General features: G+C 38.4%; 1 protein-coding gene across 3 annotated transcripts in view; it reads right to left on the minus strand.

Annotated features, from left to right (window-relative positions):
* The window catches only part of garre1 (granule associated Rac and RHOG effector 1), a 77,205-nt gene that overhangs the window by 21,310 nt on the left and 42,363 nt on the right, over positions 1–13,532 (minus strand). For all 3 annotated transcript variants that reach the window (XM_007251856.4, XM_007251857.4, XM_022679899.2), the window contains 4 exons: positions 6,774–6,986; positions 3,760–3,900; positions 2,765–2,860; positions 2,147–2,308 (listed from right to left, as the gene is read on the minus strand). In XM_007251856.4, the coding sequence (XP_007251918.3) occupies positions 2,147–2,308; positions 2,765–2,860; positions 3,760–3,900; positions 6,774–6,986 (612 nt within the window). The remainder of the gene's footprint in view (positions 1–2,146; positions 2,309–2,764; positions 2,861–3,759; positions 3,901–6,773; positions 6,987–13,532) is intronic.

Here is a 13,532-nt window from a genome sequence, read left to right on the forward strand (position 1 = left end):
GATTTAAACAGTTTTTTTAATGCTTTTGCCATTTGTTTTTTATTGTTTTTTTTTATGAAGTTCCTTATATTAGTTTAACGTGATTCAAAACTTGATTTTATTTTAGATTTTTCAGTCCCTTTAAGTTATAAACTTGTAAATGCTCAATGTATTCTCGAGCGTACATAAAGGTTGATTGATGTACTTTCCATGTTGGGGCTAAGACAGGAAAAATCAAAACTGAGAGCTGTGTAGTTGCTCCAGGAAACAGCAGGGTGCAGAAAATCACTTGTAGGACTGAGTGGAGGAACCGAAACAGAAGAGGAATGCAGAGAATTCACTCAGCTTCACTGTCTCTCCGTCTCTCTCTCTCGCTCTGATTTGCATGCCTAAGCACTCAGATCTAATGAATGCTTCAGGTAAGAGCGGGAGTGAGTGATCACTATCATTAGAAATGTGATACCAGTGCTGTTCCAGGATGAGTCAAAGCAGATAAGAATGAAGATCGGCATCATTAGAGATTAAGTGGCAACACTATCAGCGGGTTAACTGCAGGGCAGGTGATTTAGCATATGAGGGTGATGATGAGGGAGATAACACGGTGCACAGCCTTTTGTCCCTCTATTGTCCTGAAACAGAATGTCAGAGCTACTGTAAACACACGAGACAAAACCTGTGTCACAAAAGCACTTTCAGGCAGGAGTTTAACTGTAATTAAAAGGAGAGGGGTTCGGTGTGAATGCTCGCTGAAATCAATATCCCAGGAAAGGCTCATTTATTACCAACATGAAACATAAATACAAACACAGAGAGAGAATTATTATCCATTTGACCTCCTTTAGGCCCTGTCTAATAATTTTTTTTTTACCTTAAACATGAATGTACATCATTATAAGTCGCTTTGGAATAAAAGTGTCTGCCAAATATAATGTAATGTAATGTTTTTTTCTTGTTTATAATTTTATTTCTAATTTTTCCTATTTTGTATTTAGTAATGCCCCAACACACCAGGAGGGTGAAGACTAACACATCAGAGAAAACATGTGTTAGTCAACCGCCGCTTCTTTTTGAACTACTGCTGATGCAGCATTGCCGAGCAGCATCACAGCGCCCTCGGAGGAAAGCACAGCTACTCGGTTCTGATACATCAGCTTACAGACGTCCTGTGCTGTGAACATCACCCTAGGAGTGATGTGGGGAGAGAGCGCCATCTACCCACCCAGAGGGAGCAGGGCCAATTTTGCTCCCTCTGAGCGCCGGCAATTGCAGCCTGCAGTCTGCATCTCTCACTCCAAATTAAAATCCCTTTGCAAATAAAAGGCGTTAAAAGTCTCTTAAGAATGTGTCTCCAGAGTAGTCAAATTAAATATACTGTATCAAAAATAACTGAATAATAAGTGAATGTTCAAAGTGTGTACATCTAACCATATTTGTACCAATTGTACAATTTGTAACAATTTGGGGTCACAATTTGGTGTGCTCTCAAACAGGCAGAGAATACAAGTACCTGCCCTTATGGTAAATATGGTTAGTTCACAAGCGAGTGAATCACCTGGATATATCATGAAACACTTTTACAAACATTTTTGAAGAATATTGTTTTTTTTTTTTCTTTTTTAAAACAATTTTCAGGTATCTCTTTTTTTTTTTCAATACCCAGCCCTAGTCTCACTCTCTCTCTCTCACTCTCTCACAGTCACATGTATGAAGGGTGATTCATATGCTTGTTTGTATCTATTTATTGATACAACACAAAATAAAAGAATATTTCACTGATATTCTGGTCTTAACATCTTATTTACATTTATTAAACCATGGTGAACTTATTAAGGATAATATGTAAGCATTTTTTTAGGTTATACATACTTGTATCTTTTACACTTCACAACCTAATTAAGATAGAAAAGGCTGTATTAACGACCTTGGGGTGCTTTATATACTGTAACTTGTACCAATGTGTGTTCATATTAAAAAAAAAGAAAAAAAAAAAAAAAAAAAAGAAAAAAAAAAAAAGAAACCTGGGTTAGTCTTATAAGTTCTTTACCAATCAAATGATTTTTCAAAAGAACTTTAAATCCAAACTAAAACCCATTTATATATGGGCCGGAACATCATGTATCAAGTAATATTTCACATAAATATTGTGAAAGTGTACAAGGCTGTGTACCGTTTTGAGTTTGAGGTTGTCGGCTGCAGACTCGTTGAAGGAGACTCCTTTGAGGAAGTGTGAGCCAATCTGCAGAGGGATCGTAGGTAATTCACACTGGAGTGGCTGAGAGGTCGTCTGCATCCTGCCCGCCTGCTGGGCTTCAGCGTCGCTACAGCAACCCTAAACAAACACAAAAACATTCAGAAATATGTACATACATTCAAACACGCACGTCCATATGCACCATACGGACACAAGTATTGGGACACCTGCTCATTCATTGTCTCGCAGGATGTACTTTAAATTGGACAGTGATTTAAAAAGTAAAGTACATTTTACATTTTGATAGACACAGTGAGTACCTGGATTATAAGGCGCAATATCAATAAACGTCTACTTTCTGGTCTATTTTCATACATAAGGTGCACTGGATTGTAAAGCTAAGCTAAGAAAAACAGACAAATGAGACAGATTATTTCTAGAGTTCCACTGAAGCTGCAGCATTAGTATTAGCGGCTAACTGCTAGCATGTAATGCAATTGCTTTTTCATATCTGAAAGAAAAGAAAAGAAACTGCAAGACCACACAAACACTGATCCTCACTACTTAATGAGTAAATACTACAATGAGTGTTACCTGTAATGCAGCTTCTGCAGCTTTGGGCTTCAGGTAAAATCCCCCCTTCAGTGCGTACTCACAGTGTCCCAGGGAGTCCAGCGCACTTCTGTATGCCTATATATAGAGACAGACACGACATACACACATATTCACTCTGCATTCAGCCCAGGGTTACATGAATGTTTTATAGATTATGGATGAATTATATAAACAGAAATAATCCCAGCATGTATTTACCCAACCCATGACACATACAGGCAGATGAGAATGGCTATATTGGAACATGATATAACCAGCAGGCCTTTTGCACATTTACCAATTCTTAATATGTGAAGGTCCTCTAAAATAAAAGTATGTAATGTGTGTAATGTATCACCAAACTAATGCCCAAGATAGTTAAAATAGACCAATAACAGCAGAATTCCACTAATTCCACAAATAAATAAAGAAAATTATCTTGATATATATTGATATTCAGACAAATAACACTTTTATTTATTTATAGTAAACACCATTTAAACTGAGGTGAAAGCTAATGTTTCTTTTAAATTTAATTAAAAATATGGATTTTTAAATGTTATGAATAGTAAGCAGCCCCTTCAACCTTGTTTGCAGCTTTCATATTAAACATGGTGCAAATAATCATCCTTATATAGGTTTCTGACTTTCTACTGAGATTCTCTCTGCTAGCTTCTATATGTAAAGATGTCCCTTCTCCATTATTAGCTTTTAAAAATTGGATTAAAACAGTAGTTCTATTAATCAAATAATTTGATTAACCTTTCAGTCTTAAATTCCAAAAGTCACCATTACATCCTTCTGCCTCAACAAAGACTTTTCCATCAGACTGAGCTGGACCCAAGCTCCCCTGGACCAGAACTGATTTAACCCCGTAAACTTAAACCAAGAGTTTCTAAACTATCCTGACTCTATAAATCTGCTGCAGGACAGGCTGTAGCTTTGAGCAGTGTAATGTAGCTGGGTGGATGGGGCGGTGGCAGCGGTGTGGTCACCTGCAGGGCGCTGTTGATCTTCAGGTTGAGCTCTTTGAGCTGGTGCTCAGGGAGGGAGGGGCTGTGTGAGCAGAAGAGCTGCTGCACCTGAATTCCAGCCAAACAGCCATCACGTCCTCTCTCCCGCAGCCGTGCTGTAGCCTGTAAGAGACAGAAAAACACCCCATCTTCATAATCATCATCATTAAACACCACCACCACAATCATCATCTTATTCATCACCTAATGCACTGCATTTAGTGAGACCAACAACGAAGAGCATAAACTTGGATATTAGCTTATTAATGAGAGAAACTGCATGAAAATATACAACCTGGCAAAAAAGGTCATACACTAATATTTTGTGTGAAAACGCACTAAATCTCGCAAAAAAAAATTGTACAGCCAAATTGTCATTACTGTGTATAACCGCTGATTGTTTGAGGGAGGGGGCGTCGAAGTACACATTATGTTGCAGTGCATGCTGGGGATTGTAGTGCAGGGTATTTGTAAAACAGGCCAATCGTAATGAAACACCAAAATAAATTTTGGGGGCTCGAGTGGATTTTGCCACGGGACAGAGGAGGCCATGGGCCATGTTTTTGACACATGGGACTTTAACTTCAGTCATTCTGACTAATATTATCCGACTGATGTGCATTTCTGTCTACTTAGTCTCATGCCCAAAAAAGGAACTCCCTAGTCCCTATGCATTTTTCCACAATGGGAAAAAGAAAAACACCTTTTTTGTATTTTGACATGACGCTGCAAACATTGCTACATCTAAGCAAACAATCCTGAGTTCTAAACTGACATCACAAAACTGGCAACCTTACCATACCCTCAGCAAACTAGCAATCTCTATTGTTAAACATTTTCGAAAAAAACAGAACAGAAAAACTACCATATTTTTTGCAATATAAGGCGCACTATTAATAAACTGAGTAAAGTAAGTAAACTTAGATTTCAGAATTTCTCCAGCACTAAGGCTGGAGCATTAGCAGCTAACTGCTTCAGCAGCGCTAGCAGGGGTTAGGAGCGAGCTACAGGCCGATCATACTCCCCTCTGATCGAGGAAATAGCGAGCACAGTTAGAGGGTAATGCTAATGCTACTCCAGCAGTGCTAGCAGGGGTTAGGTGCAAGCTACAGACGAATAATATTCCAGTCGGAATGGGGAAATAACGAGCACAGTTAGCGGGTGAGGTAATGCTACTTCAGCAGTGTTACCAGGGGTTAGGAGCAGGCTACAGGCCGATCATACTCCCCTCTGAACGGGGAAATTGCAAACACAGTTAGCGGGTAATGCTAATGCTACTCCAGCAGTGCTAGCAGAAAAAAATACGGTACTTACAGTTCCTGTTGTGGAGGCCAGCAATGACCTCACAGGTCTATAGACTTACTGACAGCTAAATTACTTCTCACAACATGAGAATAGAAAGTAATCTTCAGCATCACTGCGACACCGTGGATCATCAACAACATGCAACATTCCACACCTTCTGCAGTTAATTTTAGCATGGCTAAAGCTTCCCACAAAGCTTTAAATGTATCTTTAAATACACAATCAATCCTCACTTCAGAGTCGCATGAAACCCACTGTTGTCACTGCCTGAATTACATCTTATATCTTAGCCTCCAGTCGACACAGCACAGGTCTCACGACAGCGTCTCAAACCAAAACAAACCACAACACATCAACCCCTAACCACATTTCTAATTAAACATGGGGTGAAACTGATGACTCCGCATCCAAACCATCTTAAACATCTCAGCTATTGTTCACACTTCCTCAACTCTCCAACAGGACACCAGAGAGGCACAAGTGATCCGTGAGCAGTTAAAGTTCACTTCCTTTGAGCTGATCCGGATAATAAAGAGTTCTCAGAGTCTCAGACCAGCTGTATTATGACCTGACTGATACATTAGGGGAGTAGGGGAGGCCCATTCTGAGGAGGATCATGCTGGGATGGTGAGAGACTTTCTTGACCTGGTTGAACCTTCTTAGCTGGGAAATGTAACCACAGAATTGAGCAACTTGAGAAAACATATTCCCCCAAAACTTTACCACAATGAATGTTTCTAAGATTTCCTCCCACTTTAAAGAAACCTCACCGGAAGAAGGTTTTCATAGACTGGATAGTGTCTCTCTAAAATATTATATACCCTAATTAGTCTTAATGAACATACAGTCCCAGTTAATGTTTCAAGAAGAAAAACCTATGGAATTATTTGTTAAACAAACCAGAATATAATTTATATTTTAGATTCTTTTAAGTAGTACCTCTTGCTTAGATGACAGTTTTGCACATCTTGGCTGGATTTATCAGTCAGCTTTATGAGGTAGAGTCACCTAGAGTAGTTTTCAGTTAACAGCTGTGCTGAACCCAAGAGTTAATTACTTGAGTTGCTCATCCTCTTACTGTGTTTGAGAGCATCAGTTGTAAAGTTGTGAAGAGGTAGAGTTACAGGTATACAGTGAATAGCTCTATTTAAATAATGTTTTAATTCATATTATGGCTACTTAAAAAGGTAAAGAAAAAAATACTTTAAGAAATAAAGATCAGTCAATCTAAAAAAATGTAAGAACTTTGAAAGTATCCTCAAGTACAGTTCATCAAAGATCATCAAAAATGTTACGATGAAACTGGCCCTCATCAGGTCAATTCCAGGAAAGAAAGACCAATAGTTTCCTCTGCTCCACAGGATAAGTTAATCAGAGTTACCAGCCCCAGAAAGAACAAATTACCATCACTTCAGATTAGAGCATGTGACTACTGGACAGAGTATTTTGGTTTGATTAAAACATGATTCCTTATGTGTTACATAGAAGAAAAAAAAAAAGAAAAGGTGCATCCAAACTTTGATTGGTACTTTATATGAATAATATTTACTTGCATCAGTTTTTAGAATTTAGTTTAGTTTCAAAGTCCAACAACTGCCCATTGCAATATGCATTATATATTTAATATTAGTATAATAAAACTGACATGGTTAAAACACAATAATAAAATGAATGCATGAATATGTATGTACCTCTGAAGCCCCTTTCCACGACCGGGAGGCCTCCTCCAGCTCACTGAGGGGTCCTGGGGCAGTGGTCTGTGCTCGAGCACCCATGCAGCGCTCCTGTACCTGAGCCAGCGCTTCGGCCAGACACGACTGCGCCACTGGCTGCACCTTCTGCAACGCCTGTGACAGGAACTGGAAATGTACCTGCATCACCGTCAGGAAACAGCGGCCCAGCACCTAAAACACCGGAGAGGAAGGTGGCATGTGAAAGTTTGAACACACAAAAACATAAGCACCTTTAGTTAAACATTTCCTTACTAGAGTTGTCATGATAACAAATTTATGACTTTCAATACAATAGCTCCCTAAATATTTCAATACGGATACTAAAACAACACCACAGCAAAAACCTTAAACAATGAATGAAATAACAGAAGATCAAACATGGAGCTAAAAACTTTTTTTTTGTTGTAAATCGGCTCACAAATCAAGGCCAAATTCGGATCAATGATTCAAAACATTGTTCACAAGTCTTATGATCTGACCTTGTGCACACACAGCAGCCAGGAGAACTCAGAGACGACACAGAGCTCACCTCAGACACTGGATTATACTTCAGAATGAAGCAGTAAACCAGTCACAGAAAGTTACTTCTCACCGGAGAGTGATGACACTGCAGTTTTTAGACATTTTAGGATTTATTTCTAGCCATTTCTAGCCATATATGGTTTATGTTAAGGCATAAGGCATACTTGAGTTACAAAGTTAAGAAAACAACAAGGTGCAATTTGTGTGCCAAATGTGGCACCTGGTGCTCATAGGGTTAAAGTACTCCTAGCAAACAAATGTTATTTATTTATTTATTTACCTTTATTTAACCAGGGTTAAATAACCAAGACAGCAGATTATTAACAGATTATTTACATTTCTTCAGTGAAATAAACTGATGAAATCTAAAATGTTTCTGAAGACTATTCCAAGTTGAAGGTGCATCATAACTAAAAGACTTCTTTCCAAATTTAGACAGAACGTCGGTAATATCCAGTGTTATATAACTACTAGAGAGTAAGTTATACAAAGAACTGTTTCTTGTCAAAAATTCAGACAAGTATGAGGGAAGCTGACCAATAATTCCTTTTTACACAAAAACAGCCCAATGTATTTGCCGTCTTTATTGATAGTGGAGCCCAACCTGTCATTTCATACAGTCTACAGTGATGCACTAAGAATTTGGAACTTGTTATAAATCTTAATGCAGAATGATAAACAGAATCCAATGATTGCAGTGTCATTTTTGGGGCAAGTCTGTATATTATATCCCCTTAGTCTAAAACTGGTAAAAAGGTTGCTTCAACTATTTTTTTCTTAGCCTGTTGAGTGAAGCAAGAACGGTTCCTAAAATAAAATCCCAGTTTCAGCTTTAGCTTTTTAGTGATATACTCAATATGTAATATTTTATGACGAAGCGTTGAGGTACTTTTCTAGAATTAGCATACCGTGTGTAACACTATTCCTTATTGAAACCAGTCTAAAATACCAGCACTGCTTCTAATCAAAGCTCTTTGCTCGAGATGAACATCTTAAAGTAGGCCTCCAATCAAAACACTCAAATAACTCATTGTTCTGAGAAACACATAATGAACTAAGGAGAGAGACCTTCCTCAAAAACTGCTTATCTTAAGCACTGGAGGTGCTGAAGGTTAAAACTCTCAATCCCTTTAGCCAGTTCACATTTTTGCTCTTTTTCCAGAGACTGATAAACAAATGGCTCAACATCTCACCACAACATGGATTGGCCACGGGTCTTATAAGAACTGGAATAAAATCTAGACTGTGAAAATGACAAACAGCAAGGAAACATATTTCACGGAAGCATAGCCCTTTTTGATACATTTTAGCTCGTGTCCACAATGTTACTTGACGAGTTGTGTGTGTGTGTGTGTGTGTGTGTGTGTGTGTGTGTGTGTATCTTTTGCTAAACTTGCCCTGGAGCATCTTTTACTTCATAAAGTCAGAGTTACAAACCCTTAACACTCAGCACTGCTCAGTCAGCCAACGTGTCAGACCCATCAGCACTAAATGTGTCATTAGTGTCCAATAACACAGAGGGGAAAACCAGGGGGAGACCCAGAAGACATCTGAGAGTATTTAAAAAGGTATTTTGTGAAACAGGATGTTTGTGTATAAACCATCCACATAATAATGAGCTGTATTAATATCATGTGATGTGGGGAAAAACTCAAACAAGCTTCATTCAGCAGAGCTGGAGTTCTGCCCGTTCCATCAACACTTTCAATGGCAACATTCACCTGGAGCTAACAAAAGCCATCACATTCACACAAGCATAAACAAGCAGGGCCTAAATATTCAGGAGGAAAAACACTTATATAAAATATCATACTTGTGACACTGTTCTTTTCCAGCTAAAGATCATTAATTCTGACATTTCCGTTACAAGTTAAACGGCCTCAAAAAAGCAAATGTCAGACCTTTTCTAGTTTTTTTTTTCTTCTAAAGAGTTTGACGTAAAAACACTGTCTAAAGCCCAATCCTATTTTACCCTTTGGCCCTACCACTTTGCCCTACTCCTGTTTTGCTTGCACACGTCTAGGGGTAGGGTGTCCCAATTCTCCTTAGACTGGAGGGGTAGGGTGAGGAAAGTGTTAGGACTACATGACTCTTCAAACAGAGATTTTTCAGACACACATTTAAAAGAGACGGCTATGTGAATCACTGGCAAGATTGGGTGCAAGCGACCAAATAAACCCATTAATAAGTATTTTCCTTGCTCGAAATTGTGATAACCTCTTTATTAGCATAGTTTAATGTGTCCTTTTAATGTTTTATGCCCGTTTTCTTCATAACAAGCATAAAAAACACTAGTAGTTTGTCTCAGAAGCCAGAAGACTGACTTTTGACGACGATAATTAATTGCTGGAAGGGTCACCTATGGGCCATCTCTAGTAGCCTGGTAATGAAGCAGTGTTTTTTATTTATTGTTCATTGGCAAATGTCATTGTGATATACCAGTGGTTCCCAACAATGGAAAGGGTTACACTCAGAAACAAGAGGTAGGGGTACAAAAAGAAATGGGAGTGTTCCCCAAATGTTAATTTCACTGTTTATATAAGGAAAACTGAATAAACTGAAACCCAACCAGTGAAAATTGACTGTTTTTGTGATGTCACAAAAATCCAAATGTTTATTCATTAAATAGTATCTCTGCACTCCTTCAGAACGCTTATATACACAAGTTCAACCAGCTGGTTGACTTGCTTGGTTAGCGTAATTCTCAGAGGGGAAACTCAGAGACGACACAGAGCTCTCCTCAGACACTGGATTATACTTCAGAACGTGTGTTTGTGTTGAAAACTGAGAAATAAAGAAGTAAGCCAGTCACAGAAAGTTATACTGAAAGAAACTTTGACGAGGCGTTTATTTTTTTAGTGTGCTCCACAATGGATTACTTCTCCTCACCGGAGAGTGATGATACTGCAGTTTTTAGAAACTGTAGGAATTATTTCCAGATCTTTCTAGCCATATATACAGTTGTGGTCAAAAGTTTACATACACTTGTAAAAAAACATAATGTTATGGCTATCTTGAGTTTTCAATAAGTTCTACAACTCTTATTTTTCTGTGATAGAGTGATCGGAACACATACATGTTTGTCACAAAAAACAGTCATAAAATTTGGTTCTTTCATAAATTTATTATGGGTCTGCTGAAAATGTCACCAAATCTGCTGGGTCAAAAATATACATACAGCAACAAAATTTGTCAATTTTGGTGATGTAGCGAGTTGTGTCAATCAAATTAGCTTCATGTCATGGCCTCTTCACTTCTTGTAAGTGATTCTGATTGACTACAGCTGTTGACTTCTCATGAGCCCATTTAAATAGGGCTCATTTGACCCAGTGATTAGACTCAGCTACAAAAGCTACAATGGGAAAGTCAAAGGAACTCAGTGTGGATCTGAAAAAGCGAATTATTGACTTGAACAAGTCAGGGAAGTCACTTGGAGCCATTTCAAAGCAGCTACAGGTCCCAAGAGCAACTGTGCAGACAATTATACGCAAGTATAAAGTGCATGGAACAGTTGTGTCACTGCCACGATCAGGAAGAAAACACAAGCTATCACATGCTGCCGAGAGGAGATTGGTCAGGATGGTCAAGAGTCAACCAAGAATCACCAAGAAGCAGGTCTGCAAGGATTTGGAAGCTGATGGAACACAGGTGTCAGTCTCCACAGTCAAGCGTGTTTTACATCGCCATGGACTGAGAGGCTGCCGTGCAAGAAAGAAGCCCTTGCTCCAGAAAAGGCACCTTAAGACTCGGCTGAAGTTTGCTGCTGATCACATGGACAAAGATAAAACCTTCTGGAGGAAAGTTCTCTGGTCAGACGAAACAAAAATTGAGCTGTTTGGCCACAACACCCAGCAATATGTTTGGAGGAGAAAAGGTGAGGCCTTTAATCCCAGGAACACCATGACTACTGTCAAGCATGGTGGTGGTAGTATTATGCTCTGGGGATGTTTTGCTGCCAGTGGAACTGGTTCTTTGCAGAAAGTAAATGGGATAATGAAGAAGGAGGATTACCTCCAAATTCTGCAGGAAAACTTAAAACCATCAGCCCGAAGGTTGGGTCTTGGGCGCAGTTGGGTGTTCCAACAAGACAATGACCCAAAACACACATCAAAAGTGGTAAAGGAATGGCTAAACCAGGCTAGAATTAAGGTTTTAGAATGGCCTTCCCAAAGTCCTGACTTAAACCCCATTGAGAACATGTGGACAGTGCTAAAGAAACGGGTTCATGCAAGAAAACCATCACATTTAGCTGAACTGCACCAATTCTGTCAAGAAGAGTGGTCAAACATTCGACCTGAAGCTTGCCAGGAGCTTGTGGATGGCTACCAAAAGCGCCTAGTTGCCGTGAAAATGGCCAAGGGACATGTAACCAAATACTAATGTTGCTGTATGTATATTTTTGACCCAGCAGATTTGGTGACATTTTCAGCAGACCCATAATAAATTTATGAAAGAACCAAATTTTATGACTGTTTTTTGTGACAAACATGTATGTGTTCCGATCACTCTATCACAGAAAAATAAGAGTTGTAGAACTTATTGAAAACTCAAGACAGCCATAACATTATGTTTTTTTTACAAGTGTATGTAAACTTTTGACCACAACTGTATGTTTTATGTAAATGTGTTGAGGCATTCTTGAGTTATTAAGCTAAGAAAACGACGAGGTGTCTAGCCATGAATGAACAAGCATTATAGATCAGCCATATGTTAGAGAAACATACAGTCATACCTCAACAGACATTGGAACTGCATGGTAGAGTTGAGATAACAGTAACAAAAACAAATGCCTTCAGAGTGTTTAACACAGGTAGGAAAATCATGTTTACTCAAGTAAAATCAATTACGAATGTTTTATGATATTTAATTGACAAAAATGTCCCCCGTAGGCCTCAGCAGAAGAAACAAAATGCCACAGCCAAAATGTTAATCAAATGTTACCTTTATTTAATGTTCTGGGTTTAGTCTTCTAGACTTCTGAGACTAGAGTTAATCTTGTTTTGAGTAAAATTTTTCAGAAGCTTTAAAAGTCTCAGCATGAGTTATCTTCAGAATTCTCTTTTCAATGCCTTTATTCATCCTTAATCAATTTTGCTTTTAAAGTCATAAACACAGTCCCTTGGAGAGGGAAGGATGTGTACAGGAGTTAAACTAAAGTGCGTCAGCTGCAGCTTCAATCTGCTCTGGGATGCCAGAAACTTTTTCACACACACACACACACACACACACACACACACACACACAAACACACACAATAATCACACACTGATACACACGCAGTGCATCCTTACGTAGATCAGGGCTGTTGAATCTGCTCAGGCACAAGGCCTTCTACCTTAATAGGCAATCTCTCCCTCTCACCCTCACTGTTCTCATTAATCATAACGCAGAGGCCAAAGTCATACAGTGCAACAGAGAGACACACATTAAAGCAAATATGCTTCACCTGGGCCTGGAGCTGCAAACACACTCAAGAGTTTCACCTCACAGCTCATCCCAGTCTCTTTAATTAAACACTAAACACTAGGGTTAAAGCAGGACTCTGTAATCAAACGCAGTGTAGCTATATCACCAAATCACCACCAAAAATCTGAAAATGAAAACTGCTTTTAACATTGTGCGATTTTATGACCTGAATTAATGTCCCAGTGAAGTAAAAATACTACAATGCTGTGTTCTGTCTGCAATTAATTTAAAAACAAAGAAAAATCAAATATACAGCTTTAGTTTCTGAATCAGTTTCTCTGATTTTGCTATTTATAGGTATATGTTTGAGTAAAATGAACATTATTGTTTTATTCTATAAACTACAGACAACATATCTCCCAAATTCAAAACTAAGAAAAGATGCAGAGCTTTCAGACCTTAAATAATGTAAAGAAAACAAGTTTATATTCACAAAGTTTTAAGAGTTCAGAAATCAATATTTGGTGGAATAACCCTGGTTTTTACTTTATGCCTTTACTCCTGGTGCAAAAATTCAAGCAGTTCAGCTTGGTTTGATGGCTTGTGATCATCCATCTTCCTCTTGATTTATATTCCAAAGGTTTTCAATTTCAAAGAAACTCATTTTTAAGTTTTTTTCTAGAGCTGTATATTTTTAATTATTCCAAATAATAAGAAATTATTTAAATTCCTATTTATATCACAAAACATCCCCAAAAAAAACACAAAACACCCCCAACCTTATGACTG

The sequence above is a fragment of the Astyanax mexicanus genome, chromosome 9 (assembly GCF_023375975.1).
Source record: "Astyanax mexicanus isolate ESR-SI-001 chromosome 9, AstMex3_surface, whole genome shotgun sequence".
Lineage (NCBI taxonomy): Eukaryota > Metazoa > Chordata > Actinopteri > Characiformes > Acestrorhamphidae > Astyanax > Astyanax mexicanus.